At 40.5% G+C, this 22,171-nt stretch overlaps 1 protein-coding gene across 1 annotated transcript in view; it reads left to right on the top strand.

The window, feature by feature from the left end:
- Positions 1–4,686: 4,686 nt before the first annotated feature.
- The window catches only part of MTUS2 (microtubule associated scaffold protein 2), a gene marked incomplete at both ends in the record, with an annotated part of 177,383 nt that continues 159,898 nt past the window's right edge, over positions 4,687–22,171 (top strand). Inside the window, 2 exons of the mRNA XM_080612927.1 lie at positions 4,687–6,954; positions 12,795–13,035. Of these exons, the coding sequence (XP_080469053.1) occupies positions 4,687–6,954; positions 12,795–13,035 (2,509 nt within the window). The remainder of the gene's footprint in view (positions 6,955–12,794; positions 13,036–22,171) is intronic.

The following is a 22,171-nucleotide window of genomic DNA, read 5'->3' as shown; positions in this document are numbered from 1 at the left end:
CACCCCATCACACCCCATGACTCCTCTTTGAGTCTTGACTAAGTGGCTGCTCTGCAAGTCCCCACAGAGAGCTGAATGTCTGTGATCCTTATCCCTGGGCAGCACAACCCACCACCCCACTGGGTTGACAGCATTTACCTCTGTACTGAAAGAACAATCAGCCTAAGCTGTGCACAGTGTTACCAGTACAACCAGATAGTTTTAGCATATCTTGCTGTAAATATTCTGGTTTTAGACTTTCAGTACCAGGATGGGTAAGCAGCTGCGACAGCCTGCATTCAGAAATGTTTATACAGGAGCCAAACTTCTCAACACATTTCAGATTTTATTTCTTTATTTCCAGTTTTATTTTTCCATGTGCTTTGATAATTCCTTTGCATTTCTCATAATTATTACTGTTCTATTTTTGTGGCAAATTGAAAGCAAATGGGTCAGCCAATAACATGGTAATGCTTTACCATTTTTCTTTTATTCGATGCCTACTGAAGATAACAGTATTTTACATTGCTTGTTTAACCAAGAAAAGCTGCTGTTACTATATAGAAGCAGGCTGCTGCTTTCTTTTCCCAGCCAGCTACATTTTACAAACTTGAGCTCTGCTGATGCAGTCTATGCTGTGTGCCTTGCAGCAGAAATCTTCCAGCTCAGCTTCACCTTCTCCCTGGTGTCTCCAGGTGGGGATCTGCTGGACAAGTGCCTCATGGGATGGACCAGAGTGTAGTGGAGGAACTGCAACAGTAGATGGGAAGAAATTCTTGTGGACTGCTTTCCTAGATCATCATTAAATGAGTTCAGGTTAAGAGCAGCTCTTAGGAGATAGACTTAAAAAGAAACTGATACTGCTAAAGTTAGAAGTATTTAGTTATGTTTCTGGCTCCTTGAACTTTTCTTCTCCCTGTGGGATCGTAGCTAACCTCAGCCTGGTAGATATAATTTTATTCTATTGCCTAGGATGTTCATGTCACTTTATGATGTTTTTTTGCGAATACAGTTATTGCATCCTGCCAAGATGCTGGGACATGGAGAGCTATGGCCTCATTTTCCACTCTCAGCAATTCAGAGGGAGCACTTTTACATTACAAAGTATTAAGAAATGTTTACCCATATCAAGGTAACTTGGTACATACACCAAGTTCAGTCATTAAGACTTGCAGTCATATTTCTTCTACAGGGTCTCCAGTGAGATGTTGCTAAGTGATGAGGTGTTGCAATCGCTGGGATCAAGCCTTCTCTTACCCCCAGCTCCTGCACTGAAGAGGGCATTTGGAAAGTTAGGGAGGTTCACATCTCTCATCTCAGAGCATTCCTGCACATCAGGGAGTGACTTTAGATGTATGTATGTCAGCCAACATCAGTCAAGTGAAGTGAGTAATAAAAAAATAGAGGAGAGCCAGCAGAACCAAGCACAGCTGAGTCTTTTCATCTCACTGACTCCAAAGAGCATATTGAAGTTGAGCCCGGACAGTGCCACATAAAATAAACTATCCTGTAGAAAATCCAAGCCAAAGCTTCTTAAATAGAAGCTATTTAAATAGAAGACTGATCAAATCTTCTAAGGTCCCAGATGTAACGCAAAACCATGCATCTTACTCCCAAATGTGCCTATTACAGTATGTCTTTATCATATTGATCTAACCAAAACCTTGTATTCCTTAACAGGGAAAAGTGGGTTAAGAAGGTATTAATTGACAGACATGCTTGATTTTATTTTTATACTAATTTAGCAGGAGTCCTGTGCTGTCAGTTTGTTTTATGGCAGAATGGACTCTTGTATTATTTCAAACATGGAATCATTATTCTGTGTGCTTATTGTAACAACAGTTGTAAAACAGATTACAGAGTTAAACAGGCAATGTTCTGTGGAAAAAGAAAATATTTTTTGGTAATTGTATGGATGCCATTTATAAGGATGTAACCAGTCGTTCAAGTCCATGACATCCTTAATCTGAGACTGAATGTCACCAGAAGTGATGAACTTGGAAGGTCAGGTGCACAGGATCCATCCTGAAAGGTATTAGCACAAGATGAACCACCTTTCCAAAGTGACCATCCCTTCTCACTGACTCTGGAGAAAGCACAGGAGCAATGCTAACACTGTCTGAGAATAATCCCTACCTAGATGGTATTTTATTGTCATAATCACACATACATTTGAAGTCCGTGTCTCTGGCCAACATTGGCCGTTTTAAGAAGATAATCTCAACTGGCAGTGTACTGAGGTTGTGCAGTGCCCTGTACTTGAAAGTGGACAGATCTTTCCTGACTCTCATGTTGATCAGCTTGTACCAGCAAAATTAAACTAAATTATTTGGTCTGGTCCCTGAAGCATACAAGCATGGTCTGTCTCAACACAGTGTGTGTGAAAATGCTTTCAAAGGATAGGGGTATTTCCACACTGGTTGGTTGGTTTTTTTTCAAAACTATCCTCATTTGCATTACTACTAATCATATTAGGGGCACTGTAAAGAAGAGAAACCAACAACCTCTTAGCATCATGTTCATAACCTTAAATGCCTTAATTAACTTTGTTCTAGACCCAGGTGAGAGATGTAGAGGAGAAAATAAGTGGCGAATTAATGTATTGCTCTACTTGTACATTTGAAATACATCAGCCTGATATGGTACTTATGGTTTAATGTACATGACCATCGTCATTTATCAATTTATTTATATATATTGCCATGGCACTCAGAGATTCAGTGAAAAGTAGAGTTCAGCTCTCAGGTTGAATATGTAAAATCTCTGTATTGTAATTTTTTTGGGGGAGGGGAGAGACAAGGGAAAGGAGCAATAAGAAATGAACCAAAAACCTCTGTAATGCATAGAATCATAGAATCATAGAATAATTAGGGTTGGAAAGGACCCTAAGATCATCTAGTTCCAACCCCCCTGCCATGGGCAGGGACACCCCACATTAAACCATGCCACCCAAGGCCTCATCCAACCTGGCCTTGAACACTGCCAAGGATGGAGCATTCACAACCTCCCTGGGAAACCCATTCCGGTGCCTCACCACCCTCACAGTAAAGAATTTCTTCCTTAGATCCAATCTAAACTTCCCCTGTTTAAGTTTTAACCCGTTACCCCTTGTCCTGTCACTACAGTCCCTGATGAAGAGTCCATCCCCAGCATCCTTATAGGCCCCCTTCAGATACTGGAAGGCTGCTATGAGGTCTCCACGCAGCCTTCTCTATATTCAGTAAGTATTCAATTCTTTTTTTCTCTGGCAATAAGGGCAGAACAGAGAAATAGTTAAAAAGTCTTATTTTATAATACTTTGCAAACTCTATAATGGCACAATTCTGTGGTGTTGAAGTGAAATTCTAAATATATTGTTCTGTTTCATAAATGAATTTTATTACTTACTGTTTGCTGAAGAGCTGAAAACTATGCCAGGAGCCAGAATCCAGACTCAACCAACATGTGTGTGTGTCGCATAAAGAAACTGGTTTGAGCTAGGAGCCAGGTGTGAGCAGAGCTGAACTGAATGCAAAGGATGGGAGGACCTGCTCAGAAGGGGTGTTAGAAACGTCGGCCTAGACTTGCACTCAGGTGCTATAGAGTGAGCAGTGGACTTAATCAGGACTTAAAATTAGTGCCTCTGTGAGCCCCTGATTAGAGACCAAGCACAGGTGGGAGCATTGTACAAGAAATATCTCAGAGAGTGAATTTAGGCATGGCACAGATGGACAATTCCTCTTGTTGGAAGTAAGAGAGGACAAAATCTGGGCTTTCAAAGTCACAGGTGGGAAGGAGCCAAAAAAAGCTGTACTATATTGTGTTTAGTGTCTAATCCTCTCTGTTTGAACATGTGCAGCTGTCTCAGAAAAACACAGTTTTCCTTTGCAGTTCTCCAGCCATAGTTTTTGCTTTCTTGGCATCTATAGGTCTGGCAAAGAAATGTCAAAGGTGATGGGGTGTCAGCACAAGTATGGCTGTGGTTTGTTCAAGGCAAGGAGAGAAACCCTTAAAAACCCCCTAATGGAGCTGGAATTTCATTGCTTATGACTTGTGGTAGTACTGTGGTACTTCAGTTGCACCACTCTGCACCACTCTTGGTGTAATAGAACCTCAATGTTGCATCCCACCCTACCCTAGCTACTTATGCCTGTTCTCAATTGTAAATCTATATGGCTTAAAAGCAGTATCAACTACTCTTCTAAGCAGCAACCAGTTACCAGTTTTAACTGTGTGACTTCTCAAGTGGGAGATCTGTGCTACACTAACAACTTTTGCTGGGAGCAAAGCTGTGATTGGAACAGCATCTAAAGTATTTGAAAATGCTCTATCCTGGGGATGTACTTGGGAGTGCTGTTGATTGATTTTAACTGTGTTTTAGCTAGCATGATTCCTGACATCAGTGTAACATTGTCTGGGTTGTTTTTTTTTCTCATAGGTTGGCTGGATTAACTGGCTGTCATTCAGAGGGAACTTGACAGATATATTTCGCTTTCGTTGAACTTCTCTACTGCACATCATAGGTCCAGAGGCTGCTTCAAAGACAACTGAGCAGCACAAAAATGTAACTCTGACAAGAGACTCCAAGCTTTCTGCCAAGGAGTTTTCTACTGATCAGTTTATAATTTAAATGTATAACCGAAGCATGTGTAACAGTTAACCTGATAGGGGAAAAAAAAGCTTTCATTGATTAGGACTGCTGAAGAAGCAGTCACCTGAAGTTTCAAAATGAGTGCTCCGTTAATCCCAAACAAGTCATGTTATGCTCAGCTTCAGGACAACCACAGTGAAATGAAAAATAATAATGAAAACATAGAGAGTGTGGGGGATACTAATGCCAATCAAATTGTGACAAAAGTTAGAACCCCTGAAGGAGCTGTTACGAAATGTGATTTGACAGATGAGAGTGGGAATATACACTCTGGAGGATCAGAGAAAGTTACTCATCTGAGTACAGAGCAGAATAAACTTCTGACCTTCAAAGACTCTCGGACCTGTCACACTGCTGTACAGGAAAGTAAGCTGCCCTCCACCACAAGCAAGGAAATGGGGAAAGACTTCAGGATCAGAGAAGCTAAGGACATAGCAAGGCACACCAGGATCAGCCGAGGACAAAGTCTGTCCAATTTAAAAAGTAACACAAATGATGCCAACATAGAAGTTATTTCCAAAGGTGATGTTGACTTCACCCAGAACTTTTCTAAGGGTAAAATGTCTAGGACTGTGGAGGTGGAGAGAATAAAAAGGCTTTCTTTAGGAAGACCAAGTAAATTCTCTCCTCAGTCTGAAGCATTTGCAAAAGACTGTGTTGGCCGCGTGTCGAGTAAACGCCTGCTTTCTGCATCACTGGACTCCATCGACACGTCGCACCATTTGACAGGAAATACAGAGAAATCACAAAAGACATCCACAGATCATTTTGTTGGGATGGTGTTTCATCCACTTGACAATACCTCAGAAGAAAATACTGTATTTTATTCCAAACCGTCTACCTCAGGGAACAAGAAACTAAGTAAACCGGAAAATGTACCAAATGTTAACGTTGAAAGCACACTGAATACTTCTCATTCTCAACATTCAGCTGCAAAGCCCAATGAAATTGCTAGTAAATCAGAAGCACAATTAGGTCAGGGTGATAAAAGCAAAAAGATGGAGCTTAAGACTGCACCATCTCTGCAACATAAAAATACATGTCAACAAAAGATTGACAGAATTATGCTGGTAGAGTTCCTGGGATGTCAAAAAGATGAAAATACACCAGTGGAGGAAGAGAAACGCTCTGGGTCTTATGCTTCAAAATTTCAAGCATCCCATTTTCAAGAGACCTGTAATAAAGTAGAGGATCCATTGTCAAGTCCCGATGACAAGTTGTTAAGTGATGTCAACATTGGTGGGGAAGGGAGAGGAAGGATTGATGGTGACAACAGGGCAACTAGTCAGGATGGTGAGGAAAATCCTGACAAAGAAGTGGAAACAATATTCTCACTCACCTGCAGTAGTAAATCCAGCAGCAAAATGACACCTAGAAAAAATGAAAATTTACATGAAGCTGATGCAGGTTACACTGAAACAGTTGGTGAACAAATATCTCTTACACGTAATACTAATCTGCCTGACAGCAAACCCTTGAAAGTCGATGAGAACAAACCGACGCTAGTCAAAGAAAACACTGAGGATGCTGCTCTGCCTGCTTCTGATCTCTCATATCAGCGCAGAGCCTGCAGTGCAGAGACGGTGTCACACCAACAACCTGACAACCATGACAGTGATGTGGAAATCTTGAACTTTCCAGTTCCAAGTAAAAAGACAGCTAATACACAGAAACATCATTCAGAAGAAGCACCAGAGAGCTGTAATGTTTCAGGAAAGGATGATGCCTTTTTATGTGTTCCAACTCCTGTGCACCGAGTGACAGCACTGGATGTTAGTAGTCAGCCCATGCCATCAAACAGTAATTTGGAGGACCTTTATGCACTTCATGTTGACAAACTGTCACCCTCCTCAGTCCTACCTCCCATTGACAGTACACAGTTAAGCATATCCCCTAAAGTGCCTATCAAGACTGCTTGCAGCAGCGCCATCCCAAAACCTATCTTGGTCCACTCCAAGGGCTCCCTTGCAGATAAGACAGATGCGGACAGTGACTGCAGTGAAAAGCTGGAAGAAAGCATTGAGATAAAACCTGCCATACCCAGGCCCAAACCCGTGAGGCCTAAAATCATCACATACATTAGGAGAAACCCTCGTTCAATAGAGCAGCTTGACCCTTTGTTTGCACCAGCGGGGCTGTCCTTTGGTAGCCCTGCGTGTGGCATGCCCATCTCTACAGAGCAGAAGGCATCCAGTGGAGGGGAGGCAAAGTCTGCCAGCATCCTGTATGATAAATTTAAACCTGACCTCCAGAAGCCAAGACTTTTCAGTTCTGGATTGGTGGTGTCAGGAATTAGGCCTCCAGGCCATCACTTCGGTCCGATGAGCGAGAAGTTTCTGCAGGAGGTAAGGAGGCAGCTTTGACAGCCTCTTCTGTATACCAGGTGGTGGTAATTTGCTTACTTGTTGCTGCCAGAAGTTAGTTCTCATATCTCAAATAAGAAAGAAATTCTAAATCAACGCAATGTGTAATCATTAGAAATAAACTTACATAGCCATTTCTGGCACTGACGCTGTTGTGATGTCTGATCTGTGACTGGAAAGTGTCACTGCATTCCTTCAGTATTTTCCAGCAAACTGGTCACCTGCTAGTAGTATAAATAGCGATGTTTAGAAAAGAAAAGACATGCTGTTTGAATTTATGCATAAATGGATTCTTCCCTTCCTCCCCTCACAGAATAGCTTTGGGAAATTAATGTAACTTGCCCACAGAGACTTTTCCTCCTTAATGGGAAAGTTGGCAGGTCTTTGCAGACAGAGCGCTAGAGGTATAAACTAATTCCCTCCTGTATTGAAACCCAGGGACTATCAGAGCTCTTGTTAGATTATGTAGTTCATAGAAGAAAAGATTTAAAAAGTCTTAAAAAAAGAATTACTTTTTTTTTTTCCTGTGTGTCTCGTGGTGTTACTGAGAGTATTTTAATGCCTGACTCCTTCTACATACAGTATTTATCCAAGAAACAGCACTGAAATAACAAATTTGGTGACAGTCAACAATTAAAAATTGGCAAATACCCAAATTAAAATATCGTGTGTGTGTAGATTGGCCCTTATGTTGACAGGAAACGTACTGAAATGGTCATGGATTATAGGGTTTTATACAGCGGCATCTCACTGCAAACACAGAAAGAACAGTCCTCACTGTCCTTTCCCCTCTAACTTCAGTTTTCAGCTGTAACCCTGGTATTTTGTGTCTGGAGTTAGAATCATGCAAGTCATTGTAAGCTTGTCTATGCCAGCCATTAGTAGTGTATCTTTACAGTTGCTTTGTAAGCTGAGGGAAAATTAATAGGTTATTACTCTTTAATGTATGGTAGTGGAAATTCAAGGAAAAATAACCCAGGATGTGCAGCTGTTTCGCCATATTTGACGTGATCCTCTAAACACCATAGGTATCTAGGGCTCATACAGTTTGGGTTCAGACAATCAGAAGGAGACAGGTTGTGGCAAGTCTGCAGCATGATTTACTCTAGACTAAGGTTAGAAGGAGGGCACTTATAGGCTGGAGAAGATCCAATTTTCATAGAATATCCATTTTCATAGAATCATAGAATCACAGTATAGTTTGGGTTGGAAAGGACCTTAAGATCATCTAGTTCCAGCCCCCCTGCCATGGGCAGGGACACCTCACACTAAACCATGCCACCCAAGGCCTCATCCAACCTGGCCTTGAACACTGTCAAGGATGGAGCATTCACAACCTCCCTGGGAAACCCATTCGAGTGCCTCACCATCCTCACAGTATATCTACTCTTATATCTGTCCTGAACTTCTACTATTTAATTTTGAACCCATTGCCCCTTGTTCTATCACTACAGTTCCTGATGAAGAGCTCCTCTCCTGCATCCTTGTAGGCCCCCTTCAGATGCTGGAAGGCTGCTATGAGGTCTCCACGCAGCCTTCTCTTCTCCAGGCTGAACAGCCCCAACTTTCTCAGCCTCTCTTCATACGGGAGGTGCTCCAGCCCCCTGATCATCCTCGTGACCCTCCTCTGGACTTGTTCCAACAGTTCCATGTCCTTTTTATGTTGAGGACACCAGAACTGCACACAGCTTGGTGTCATCGGCAAACTTGCTGAGGGCGCACTCAATCCCACTGTCCATGTCACCGACAAAGATGTTGAACAAGACCGGTCCCAACACTGATCCCTGAGGGACACCACTCGTTACTGGTCTCCAGCCGGACATCAAGCCATTGACCACAACTCTTTGTGTGCGGCCATCCAGCCAGTTCTTTATCCACCGAGTGGTCCACCCATCAAATTGATGTCTCCCCAATTTAGAGACAAGGATGTCGTGTGGGAAAGTGTCGAACGCTTTGCACAAGTCCAGGTAGATGACGTCAACTGCTCTACCCCTGTCCATCAGCTCTGTAGCCCCATCATAGAAGGCCACCAAATAGGTCAGGCAGGATTTCCCCTTAGTGAAGCCATGCTGGCTGTCACCAACCACCTCCTTGTTTTTCATGTGCCTTAGCATGCCTTTCAGGAGAATCTGCTCAATGATCCTCCTGTTTTCCCAACTCCTCTAAGAAATATGACTTTGAGTGAATATTTCAACAAGAGAATGTTTGAAACCAAGCAAGCTGCTACTTCAGAGGAGCTGTATTGCCTGGAGAAAAGGCTGGGAAGGAAAACTCAATCAAACTGCAGTTTGTGTTATGAGTTTGCATTAGTGCAGGAGTCAGGAGTTGATAGCGTAAGGTGATATTTTCTCCTTTGGGCTGCTACTCTAAAAGCAATAACCTTACCCTCCTGCTAGTTAGAGAACCGCAAAGGGAACTGATATGGCTCCAGTATGGATCAAAAGAAAGGAAAATGATTTATCTATGGAAGTGGTCAGATGTTTATAAAAACAGCTGTGTACAGTACAGGTTCATGGCAGGTGACTATTGAGTAATCAAAAAAAAATCAATTAGGATCTATTGAGACAGATCAAAATCACCCTTTTGAAGGGATGGAGTAGAAGACTCAGAAGCTTTGGAAACAGAGAGGTGCTGGGGAAGGATGGCTGCTGTCTTCATAAGAGAAAAAAATTTGCTATTTCACACATCCAATTTTGGCTTTGGAGACCTTTGAGTATTATTTTATAGCTCTTTACATAACTATGATAGAGGGTGTAAATAGCTGCTATCAATCAGACCCTTCAGATAGCTAAATGACAGGAACATAGCCTAGGCTGCAGGGTGAGAGTTTTCCCTTACGGATATGGCTCATGCCTTGTCAGAGGGTTTTTGTTGGCTCACTTTAGTCACTACTTTAGGGCCACTGCCAAGAGCCCTGGTTCTGGTGGGGGGTCTACCAGGTGGTCTGCTGATCACCAGCTCTTCTGCCTGCCTCCCCAGACATGTGCCTGCCCTGTTCAACCATCTCCTTGTGTCTGCTGCCCATCTCTCTGCACTGGAAAGCATGGGCTAAGGCCTGTTGAAACAAAAGGCTTGTAGGGGAAAAGGGGATAAGGGGAATTGTTTTATAGTCAAACCAGCAATTCCTCACCAAATCTCATTATCTGAACTGCCTGAACCAATGTTGCCAACTCTTTCCCCAGATAGCTGCCTGAAGCAGGTGCTTGACAAGATGATTCTTGCTTAAGGCACTAATGTTTGACAATGTTTAAACAAAGTAACATGAAGGAAAAGTGTTGTGTATCCTTACCTGCTGGCTGTGCTGCCAGCTCTGCTAGGGATTACCCAGCCTGCAGAAATTCCTGTATGCTACAAGCATTTGCTGCAGACTTTCCAGTCTAACAAATTCATTAAATGGAGAAAGTGGGGAATGAACAGACAGTGACACACAATAAAAATCTGAGCTGAGCTTCTTTTTAGTTGTCAGGATGCAACAGACCTTTTATTTAAATTCCCTCACAAAAAAAAAAAAAATCTAGTACAGGATGTTAGCAGGTCTCAGATTAATCCATATCTTTCTAAAAACCCTTAAAATGGCCTTATAATCAATAAATGCATACAATTCTATTGAGACCAGTTGAATTTTATACTTCATAAATTCACTGTTAAATAGAAAAGAAAAAATATTGTCTTCGTAAGATGTTTATGTCCCTCAAAAAATGGGATTTTTTTTCTGAGAAGCATCTGTTTCTTGAGAGATATTTGGGTAAATTACAGTTGGACTTGATAATCTTCCAACCTAAATGATTCTATTCTAAATCCTTCTTGGCTCTCTCAGCTTGAGAATATGTTTTGTGATTGTGAATGAGTGATTCTCTCTGTGTGCATGTTTGTTGACCTTCTGTGTTACTCCTAGCATACTGTCAATAAAGGAAAAAAATGAGGTGGCTAAAGGTTTGGATAAGCTGACCCAGCTTATCAAAAAGGCATGGTTTCTCTATTAAAGATTTTCCCTATTCCTTATACTGAAGTACTTGGCATTGTTGTGTTCACTGCCAGTTAAATATGAAATGATAGGAAGTGTATAGGGGTATCTGGCTGAAATGAAGAAAAAAAGATCAATAGAAACAATAACTTTAGAAAATATAAAATAAATAAAAAGATAACTGAATCTTATCCACTAAAACAGTCTCATATCTAGAAGCTGAAAATAAAAAGCTGAGTATGTCCTGCAGTCTAAGCCTATAAAATCATCTATACAGTAAAAAAATGCTTCCTAACTTGTAGAAATGTGTCATCGAAGTACAACAAAAAAGGAAACAGGAAGATCTAATGGCAGGAAATAGAACTACAAGCAAAGGGAAAATACAAAGCGAAAATATAATGATCAGTGTTTGTTCAATCTGCCCTCTTAATGCCTGTGCAAAGGCCTCAAAGATTCTATATTTAACAGTTTAAGACCAATTCTGTTTCTTTTAGCATATTGAAGATCTGCTAAATTAGGATTAAAGCTCTTGAAGCAACAAGGATCAAAGATTTTATAGCCAATATTGAAGCACATATTCTAAATGCTTATAATTGCTAAGTAGAAATTGATGTGGCATATTATATGCTTCATAGCTTACAGCACAATTAATTAATTTTCAGTTACATTTCTTCCTAGATAGCCTATGGCACTTTTTGATTAACTTTAAAAAAAATTTATTTCAGATTTCCTATTGCCTAAGCTGTTTTGGGTTGTTTTTTTTTCCTGTGACCTAAATCAGACGCACTGAAAAAAATATCTATAGCTCCTGTCTGCAGTATGTTGATATTGCATTTTATTAGACAATGATGAAGAAGCTGAGTTCTACCCAGAAATGTAAACAGTTCTTTGCAGGTGAGAGAGATGAAAACTACTGACATTGCTCTGCACCCTTGTCCTGAACCATGAAGCAGAACAGTGAGGTTGGCATCAGAGCCCAGCTCAAGTATAGAAAGATGCAAGGCCTGAATCGGGGAACCATGTCATTCCCTGACTACAAATTCCCTGGTAACAGCCAGTTTGATGGAGATATTTTCAGCTTGGTACTTAACTTCTGTCCTCACAGTGTACACCCATTAGAATACTGAGAGATTTGTCTCTGATTTTAGCTAGGCAGCATCTATTTGTGATAAACACTAAATATTTCACATCTGCAAATTTGCTTTTTTTCTCCAATTCAAAGGGACAGCTGGGTTTTATAGCCCTGATTTGGAATAATCAAATGTAAAACATGCCCACCTCCACAAGCAGGTCTCTTTTCAGGAGCTTTAGGAGCGCAGATTACAATGAACATTTTGCATTAAGAACATGTAGAGGGGGCTTTTTTCTCACACAAATGATTTGATACCATTTCTTTCATTAAATGAATCCAAAGTACTTTCAGCTTTATTATTAACTAAGTTAAAAGCGACTTCCCACAAAATTGTATCTCAGAGTGTTTTAAATAACTTCTAACAAAAATTTCACTTACTCTCTCAGTGTACCTACCTCTACAAATAATATCACCTTTCAGGACTTAACAGTAGCTTTATTTTCACTAATTTAAGATCTTCCATTTGTCTATCTTCTTTTGGGGAAGACATCAATTCTTTATTTGGGTTTAGTTCTGTACGAAGACTAATGTGTGTGCGTATGTATTTTTGGAGAGTGATTCATATGGTAACACCATCACTTTTTGAAAGTGATGATTAGTCTGCACTGCTCTGAAGCCCAGATTCACAAGGAGGGAGAATTAGCCTTTATAAGCAACTTAGAGCTTCATATTTTCTAGATTTATTGATTTCTTGCATAAATATCTGTGTTAATGATTTTTCTGTAGGTTGGGGAAAGGCCTGCAAAAGATGAATTTTGCCCTCCACCATATACACACTATGAGGTCCCACCAAGTTTTTATCGATCTGCCATGATACTCAAGCCACAGTTAGGACTGGGTGCAGTGTCCAGGTTACCATCTGCAAAGAGCAGGATTCTCATTGCAAGTCAAAGATCCTCAGGTAGCTGTCTCCATCAGCAAGGAGAAATAACAAGTGCTCCCAGCCTCTATCATCCTGATGCTTCAGGTAAAGTATGAACTTTCTTTCCTTCCTTTAACTGTAGCCACCAATAAGATACATTTTTTTTTCAGACAGAAATATGACAAAATAAGTGACATCTTGACCTGATACTACAAAGCTCCAACAGCTCTCTTTGAGGTGTGTCTTTTTATCCTGCAGCAAGGCAGACTAGCGAGTCTGGGACTTGCAGAAAGGTTGCTTAGCAGGTCATTGCCAAAGAAGAATCAATTTCAGTAATAATTATCATTATGCTCTTTTTTTATCTTCCTCCTCTTTGTAACACCTGAAAAATCTTTGTTTTGCCCTATGGAAGTTACTGGGACATTTTCTGCAATCATGAAGACGCCATCATTCCATCTGAATATGGCATTACTCACCATGTTGTGCTCTGAAAGCCTGGGCAGTGTTCAGAATTGCTGGCAGAGATCTTGATTCTCTGAAGCCCTGGTATGCACCTCTTAGGAGACATTTCCAATATCTTTTTCTTTCCAGTTACTCCTCAGCTCAGCATGACCCTGGGCAGAATTACGGGGGTGGAGGGGGAAAGCAAGAGAAGAATCAGAAGGAGAAGTGTATGGTGCCACAAGACAGAGCTAATAATTACTTCTACAAGGCATTCCTTGTTAGCCTGGAAAAGCTTGGAGGTTTTGACAATGTACATTTAAACGGCAGCAAGTTCAGAGGCAACTGAAAATCAGTCACTGCCAAAGTGAAACACAGCAGCTGTGGGCTATAAGTGTGCAGAGAGTTTTTAAAAGAGTCATAAGGGATAAAGTTAAGTAATGACTTGGGATTGTATGGTCATGGTCCCTCCTCTTGCCCAGGACATGATTCCTTCTGATTGATGTTTATTTAACCTGCTCATTAAAATCTATTTGCAAAAATCTTCAATAGGAAATCCTGCAGCCTTTGAAAGCAGACTGCTCCAATGCATTACCTGCTCTCAATTTAAAAGTTTTCCCTACTCTTTTGCTTAATCCCCATTGTTGCGATTTACTTCCTCTTCTATCTGGAGTGGATGTGGGGCCTTCTCCCCTTTGTAGGTATTTGAAAACCATTACTCTTTTTTGCCAGTGTCTATTTCTCCACACTAAGCATCAGAAGAAATTTAGAGAAAATCAGAACGGAAATGGGCCAGAGCATCTTGACTTACCTGAGAGGACAGCATCAGTCAGTAATACAGGTTGCCAGGATTTGGGGTTTATTAGAAAATCAAACTTGTCTGTAACACAGTGTCTCTTGACACTATCCTTTGCTATTTGACCCTGCATCTGGAGTTTATCTATGTTGATGCTGACCAAGCTCAGCTGTATGTGACTTCTGAGACACTCCAAGATTGCACGCTGAGCAGTAAATACCAGTTCAGCTCGGTGAATTGCGTTCAGTCAGCATTGAACACAGGAATGCAGGTGCAGAGAGCAATTGGATCATATTTTCTGTTGAAGTGAAACTGCAAGAGGCTGCAAGTTCAGGATAAGCCATTAGGTAGGGTAAGCCATTGTGTAACAGGAACCGGTCTGGGAGATAGATATGAGAGGAATATGCGAATAGGACCTATTATCAAATCCACTGTCTTTTCTCATCCTTGGAAATGAATGTTGCCTTGATTTTTATTTATTCATAATCCATCCATCCATTCTTTATATTATCCTGCATCACTGATGACTGCACGTGTGACTTTTTTATAGCCATTTTTAATCTAAATTGGAACTTGCCTTGTATCAATTTACTGTCTTCCTATATTAAGTGACATTCTAAAATCTAAGCAGTATCCGCCTATCAGTTCTATTTATTGCCAGTAATACTTCCTTTAAAAATGTCAGTGCATGAGAAATATACATGAGGAAATTGCAGTAGCTGTTAGAGTAATTCCTATTCCACAAAAATTGATTTCCTGAAGTTTTTCCTATTGATCAAATGTTGTGGTTTTTTGATCTTGTCACTGATTATTTCTTGGACCTTGTCTGCTTTGCAGGTAAAATTTAATTCACAGATCTCCATGATTTCCTTCTTACAACTGTTATTTTGTTTGTTTCTTTACTCTCTATTAATACATCACTGTTTCAATGATGCTACTAAAGATAACTCATGGTAGTCCAATAATCTGCTTGCCATCTCTTTCAGGATCCCAAAGTGTGTCTCATCTGGTCTTTGAGCTCTGACTGCTTTTATTGATTTTAGATTACCCAAGACTTGTTCTGGAGAGGTTGTTAATGTCTCTAGTTTTTCACTGTCCACCCCAGGACACATAGTTTTCACTTCTGGCATCTTACCTTCCAATTCCCTTGTGAGATGAAGAATATATTTATTTTCTCTGCAACATCTTATTCTGTTGCAAAGTACTTCTCATTGCTCTTTGTTGATTTCTTTTATTATCTATCACTCATTTCTGTTACCTTATATTAGACTTTTTACATTCTCTTAATTTTGGCATTTTATTTTCCAATTATCCAGTGAAGATCGGCTTATAACCTTTTCCTTGTCCAAAGCCTTTTTCCTTGTGTACCTCAAATGACTTAATCTTTCTCTTAGCAACATATAACTTCATAGGTCAGCCCACCAGTCTTTTCATCTTTAATAATTCCATCTAAGTAGAATAAATTGCTCATGAAAGAGACTGGAGTAACAGCAGACAGGAGAAGACTGGTATAGGAGTGGAAGGGCAGCAGAGAACTGATTCCTGTGGCTGTGTCCAGGCTGGTGCACAAATACAGACCAGAGATGGGTCCCTGGTTGCTGGGGGGGCTGGATGGGACAGCAACACCTGGCATACCAGAGCTGGTGTGAGGCTTACTGGAGAGGCTCAGAATAGGGCAGGCACCATCAGCCGATTGTTTTAAGGCACCCAACACCATTTTCAACCACTTTTCCTTAACTTGCAGTTAGCTGTGGTATTAAACTTTAATTTGCATTATTGGTTTTGATGTAGTATTTGAGAAACAGGATTAAGCACAGCTTTGATTAATAGTCATATTTATAAATATAAGCAAATGAAATGCATGAACATATGCTTACTGGCAGGGGAGCTGGTAAGATCCTTGCCCAGCGGTCTTGTGGGGTGAGAGATCTTGGCTGACTGCAGCAAAAGCAGCTCAGGGGGTATGTTTCTCTCAAGAATACCAGTTCTGCCTTCAAGACTGCAATCAGCAACTCTTGCAGCTCATTTCTGAGCTTTTAATCCAGTTTCTAATCCTAGTGATTTCAGTCCTGCCCTAGGGTAATGGAAGCAGAAGGATCTAGCCAGTTGCCATCCCATGACAAAGTGTGAGGTATCACAGGAAGGCTTTTAAACTGAAATCGCGGTGGCACAGTATGGAGGACAGAAGCAGTTCCTCATAATGAGGATTTTATTCCCCTTTGCCATGCCATTCTTAATGTAGCAGTCTGTTTCAGCAGCACTGATAAGCTGAGTGGTTTGGCCTGGGTATAATACTAATACTCATAAAACTGACTATAAAGTAATTGATAATTAAATCCCTGAACTGCCGTGATGGACTCCAAGTACTACAAGTACATTAAGGGTTTCATTAGTTTTAAGACACAACAAGTAGCAAGTAAAATAATAACGAATGATCCCACAAATCTTACATCCAAGTGTGAGGCCTAAGATGTGACCAGAGGAGCTATCCTTCTTCATCTGTAGGACACAGTACACATGTGTTGGCATTTGCTGTGAGTTCCTTGTTGAGCAGTGCTGCTCCTTAGGTGATGCTTTGCCTCATATGGGTTGGGCAAGCAGTCTGCCTGTACGAAACAGCATTCTACACTGTATGTAAGATAGGAAGTAATTGAATTGTGATGTATTTAAAGGTGCAATAGTGTCTACAAAAGTTTGATTATTTTATGTAAATTGACTCTGTTCCTTCTATGGGAAATATGTAATTCAAAACAAGCATTGAAGGATACTGTGCTTATAACGTATAAATTATGAATGTGTTTTCTTGGTTATAAAGACTTCTTGGAGCAAGCGTGTTAGGATTTGCATTAATTAGCTGATTATTGTGATGGAATTAATGTCTGATTTTGAAAAGTATTACAGAGATTTCATAATTAAAACTTCACTTAATTCTCCATTTTTCAGTAGTATTTTTGGTATTTTTTCTCAAAGAGTCAGTTAATGAAACGATGTTTCCTTATCACCTCTTTGTGTATTAAATTTGCCAGTCCTGAGGGTCTAGCAGTTCATCTCATTTTTAAGCAAGCCAGCTTTTATTGAAGATACAATTTATATATAAATCAGGACAGCAATGTTCCTGATTACTCAGGCACACACAGATATATGCATTTATTTGTGTCTTTGTGTATGTATAATGTATTTCATCATGAATACTACAATATGTCTACAGCTTTTTCTTGGTAGGAAAGCTTTGCTTTCACATTTATTCTCAGGAATACCTGATACTTAAACAAGTAAATGAGATTTGATAATAGAAAAGGGGTTTTGAGGTTACCTCCTGAAATATTGCGTTACTGCTACTCCAGCTGTGTGCTTAATTTATCGGTTTTCAGTCTCAGTTACTTGGATTTGAGCTGACAAACTTCTTAATTGTTTAACGAAATAGGTGACAAGGGGAGAATTCAGTGAGGAAAATATTCTGTGTCCTCCACTGAACTGCAGTGTTTTCAGCTGGCATTCTCTGCTTTCTTTGGGACAACAATCTGTATTTCGTAAAGACAAATTAAGTGCTCAAAGGGAGAGACACACTTCTTTATGAGAGTTTTGCTAAGGACAGTGCCACTGCATCAAGGCTTAGCCATATGCCACCTCTCTGCTCGCCCCAATTACTATGTCTTCAGAGAACCGAAATGCATCATATGAGAATGGTTGTCTATATAACCGTTGTGCCAAATTACCAGTCATGAGAATGCTGAATGCAGCAGCAGCAGGCAAATGCTTCATACGCTGCCTCCTTCCTGGCAAAAGCCAAGCATCACTGCTGGCTGGGCACTTGCAGCCCTTCTGAGCAGCCGATTGGCAGCAGCTGAGCAGATGAGCCACGGCTTTGGTGCACAGAGAAGGCTTCTTACTGCTCTGGGCTTTCACTGGAGAATGCAGTAAGTGTGGGTCAGGCACTGACAATTCCTGTGCTGGAAGTTTCTGTGGAATGCTGCTGCTTTGCATGTCAAAGTGAGCAAGGGCACATTCTGAGCAAACATGGACAAAAGTGAGCTGACAAATTCTTGGGATGGTGAGAACCTGCTGAACAACCTTTCATTACCTGGGAGTCAGGAAGGCACAGAGCAGCTTCTGGGAGCTTTTAAATCTGAATAAGGAGATGAGCACTTCCTACTGTAGATGGTGTACTGGCTGCTCAGAAATTAATTGATGTTCAGCAGTGACAACTGTTTTTCCTTTGTAACTGAAATGTCCCAGGCTTGACATTTGGGTGAGAGATCATGAGGGGAGCTGGACACAACCTGCTCATTGCTCTTTGAGTGTAAATCATTAAAACCTCTGTTATAAAGCCCTTTCCTTCAGTTCTTGTTCAGAGAGAAGTCATTATGCCTATGACAGGGAAACCACAAAGGCGGTAGCAACAGAATAGATTGCTTATTTGTGTTATTTGGTTTTAATCTGCAAAGATATCAATGACTGGGTTAACTCTGAGGTGGATTAACTGTGTGGGAAGTTAACTCTGCTTGTATTATCTCTGATTAATTCAGTGATTTGCAGGTAACTTCTTTGCCCCAGATTTCTGAATATGAAATAAGAATAATGATGTTCAGAGCATCCTATAAAACAAAGTGAGCTTTCTGAGAGAAAATGACACCTAATTATTAAATTTTTAAAAGACATGCTTTTCAAAAAAACCCAAACCAACAACCCACCACAAGAACACAAAGGCTTGACAAGGATCCCTGAATCTCAAGTAAAGTCTTGAGCCACCACTCTTCTTTCCAAAAAGAACATATCTGTGTAAATTTTTTCTTTCAATTTCAGATTTCACAAAGAAGTCACATGAAAGTTCCTTATATTTGTGCATGGAGATGTGATTCATGTGTGGTGGGGATGCATAAGAAGTCTAGCTCAGTCTTTTCTTAAGGTTCCCCAGGCACATCTGGTTTTTGTCAATCAGTCCCTACCTCAAAATGTTTTCATGTTTCTAGATGGGAACAGCTTGAAGTGTCATAGAAAATTACTTGTGTGCCATGCAGACAACAATACTTAATTATAGAATTAGCTTCAGGCAGTGAGAAAACTGGAATGAATTTTTTGCCAATTTTTAAAGCTTATTTTGGCAGATTTTTGTTAAAATGAAAAGTGCTCATTAAAACAACTTTTGTTTTGAACTCCCAGACCTTGTTTGCAGGAGTGCTTCTATGCTTCTAAGAAACAGAAACAAAGAAAAAACATTAATTGTAAAACTCGATGATACTTAGAACAGAAAATATATACAATAGGCTGATGTCTCATGTATTTTAATGAGAAAGAAGACACAAAATTACTTAGTTTTAAGGATTTGAATGCATCCTTAATGAGGATAATGTCCTGCCCCCAGGACATTCATGGTACAGAAAAGCTGGATTACAAAGAATAGAAATGAAAAATAATTTAAGGATGATGATGAGTTCAAGATACCAAATACTGTTAGTTCAGGGAGAATTTGAATTGAAGTCATAAACTGAAACAGACAGAGAAGTGTGAGAAAAAACACTGAATCCTCTGCCAGTCTGGGAGAATGATCTTGAGGAATAGGTAGAGATGTCTGGGTAATTTGTCACCCAAATCCTTCTGGTTTTAAGGAAATTATTCTTCTTCAGTGACAGCTGTAGTAGTTGGTTGTATGGCAGTGCAGAGAACTGGCAGCCTGGGAACTAGGTGTGGGCATCCTTGTGCTTGAGCTGGGGACATGGAGGTCCCAGGGGAACCTCACTGCCCTAGGGCAAGCACATCTCAAGTGCTTTTTAAATAAAACCATTTCTAACCACTTCCTCCCCTTCCCCCCCCCCCCCCCCCCCCCCCCCGACCCTGTGGAATTTCCCCTATTCTGCTGCAGGAAATCTGTGATATTTATAGCTTTTTGCTGTAAAATGGAATGATTTCTCTTTCCACCTCAGTTTTCAGAGATGATAAGGAAAAAGCAACCTCAGATCTCAGCTTGCATAGTGCAGGCCTGTTGGTACATTTTTTGGGAACTATAAAACCTGCAACTGATCATCCCATACCTTCTCCCTGCTGCCACTGACCTGGGAAGGTTCCTTGCTCCTGCAGCCACTTTGCACAGATACTCGTCTGTGCTTCAAATCTGGAGGCTACCTGGTCTTGGTCCTGTCACTGAAACAACACCTGTAATATTTTGCACACTGTGACTAAGTTGTGCACCTTTTATCACATGCAGTTGCCCTCATGTACTCAATAGTTAGCTGGCAAAGATGGTGTTTGGCCATGCTCAGCCACAAACAAGTGTGTGACAGCACAATCAGCTGGGTGAGCAAGATATCCAAAATACTGTTGAAGTGGCATAGCCAGTCTGAGTCCTGCCATGCAGCAGTTGTCAATGCAGAAATAGTCCTCTCAAACAGAGAGATTCTGTCTAGAAGATGATTAGCATGTCATTTTTATCATTTGGGACTCTTAAAACCTTTCACTAGACACTTTTTCCTGTTCCTGCATGAAAATCAGTTTACATGATTCACACTAACTGCAAGCTCTGCTGGTAGAATTGAGATCAGGCTGTTTAGTGCCTTGCCATAGGACCATCTAGTTGTGGTGTGAATGTCTCTAGCAGTAAGGAGGTAAGAAGTCTGGCTTGGTGGTGCTTTGCAGATAGCCATAAAATAAATAGCTGTAACAGACCACTGTCAAAGCAATGCTGCACAAGCCTAGCAGTAAACTGATTGTAAACATCACTGCTTACCTGTTCTCCATGCTAATGTGCCTGCACTGCTCTTCACCTGCACCTGGAGGCTACAGGTATTTCTGAGCTCATCTTCACATCATCCAGATGAAGGCAGATTCAGGATCAGAGTCTTTTAAAGGAATGTGTTTTACAGGATAACAAAATTCTTCTTGGTTTGATGTTGCACATACTTCTATTTCAAGAAGAAAGGCTTAGTTTTGTTAAACAGAACTTAGTATTATTATTGTGATGAGGTACACATCTGTCTTTCAAAATCCCCATAACATTTTTCTGCTTAAAGGAGTTAGTCTTGTTTCCTATAAAGTCTCCTCAAAGTGTAATGCTTTATTAAAATTAATAAGGCTGTGACCTACATAGTTTACAAAAGAATCAAATACTGTAATAATATGAAGATTGCATTCTTACTGTGCAGTTAATTTCCAGTTTTCCTTTGTATTAGGAATGTTCACTTCTTCCTTTGAAGTGTATATCAGGCTAATGCACAAATACTGCTCATTGAAAAAGAGTGGAAAAAGGTGACTTTGTGGCTTTTTCTGGCAGAATATGTTGATTGTTTTAGTGCAGCCTTGCTTCCTAACCCACCAAACCTGATGACTGATTAAACGCTTTAGCACCAGCTTTTGGAGAACTTTGTTTGTTTGCTTTAAATATATGATTTTGCTGCTTGGTATTCCAAAAGGAACAGGCATCTGACATTGTCAACTAGACAGAAAATCTAAGCCCAAATTTTATGTACACCTGAGGTTCAGATCCACTTGGCATCAAGACATTCCAATTAAAAGGAACCTCTAATCTTAGGTCCTTGAAGACAATCCTGCTGTGTTCATGGACCTTTGATCCATGAAGACAATTTCAAACATTTATGGGCCTGTGTTTGGATTTGCCTAGAAAATTTCGACTAGCCAGGAGCAGCAGAATACGAGTTAGGACACAAACTGGAGACAGATGGCTAGTTAGCAGTTACCACAGAGACATCGTAGATGAACTACTATTGTTGTTTAACTTCATCTGTTATAAGCCTGCTATTGGCAGTTGTCTGGGACTTGGCTGATGTCATTCACATAGGCTGGTGGTTTATAGCAAGAAGTCCATCAGTGGAAATGGCTGCTGGTATATTAAAAAAGTACAACTTTACCAGTCATGCCCTTGTTTCCAGGCTTGGTGCAAGAAAAAAGCATTTTCTTTTAGGGAAATTTTAAAGAAAAGCTTCAAAGAAGTGTTTTCTTTGATGGAATACAAAGAAGTCCTGTGTCCTTGAAGTAGATTGTAGGCATTCTACA

Source organism: Psittacula echo, assembly GCF_963264785.1.
Source record: "Psittacula echo genome assembly, chromosome: 3".
Classification (NCBI taxonomy): domain Eukaryota; kingdom Metazoa; phylum Chordata; class Aves; order Psittaciformes; family Psittacidae; genus Psittacula; species Psittacula echo.
This window is presented reverse-complemented; position numbering and strand designations above follow the sequence as displayed.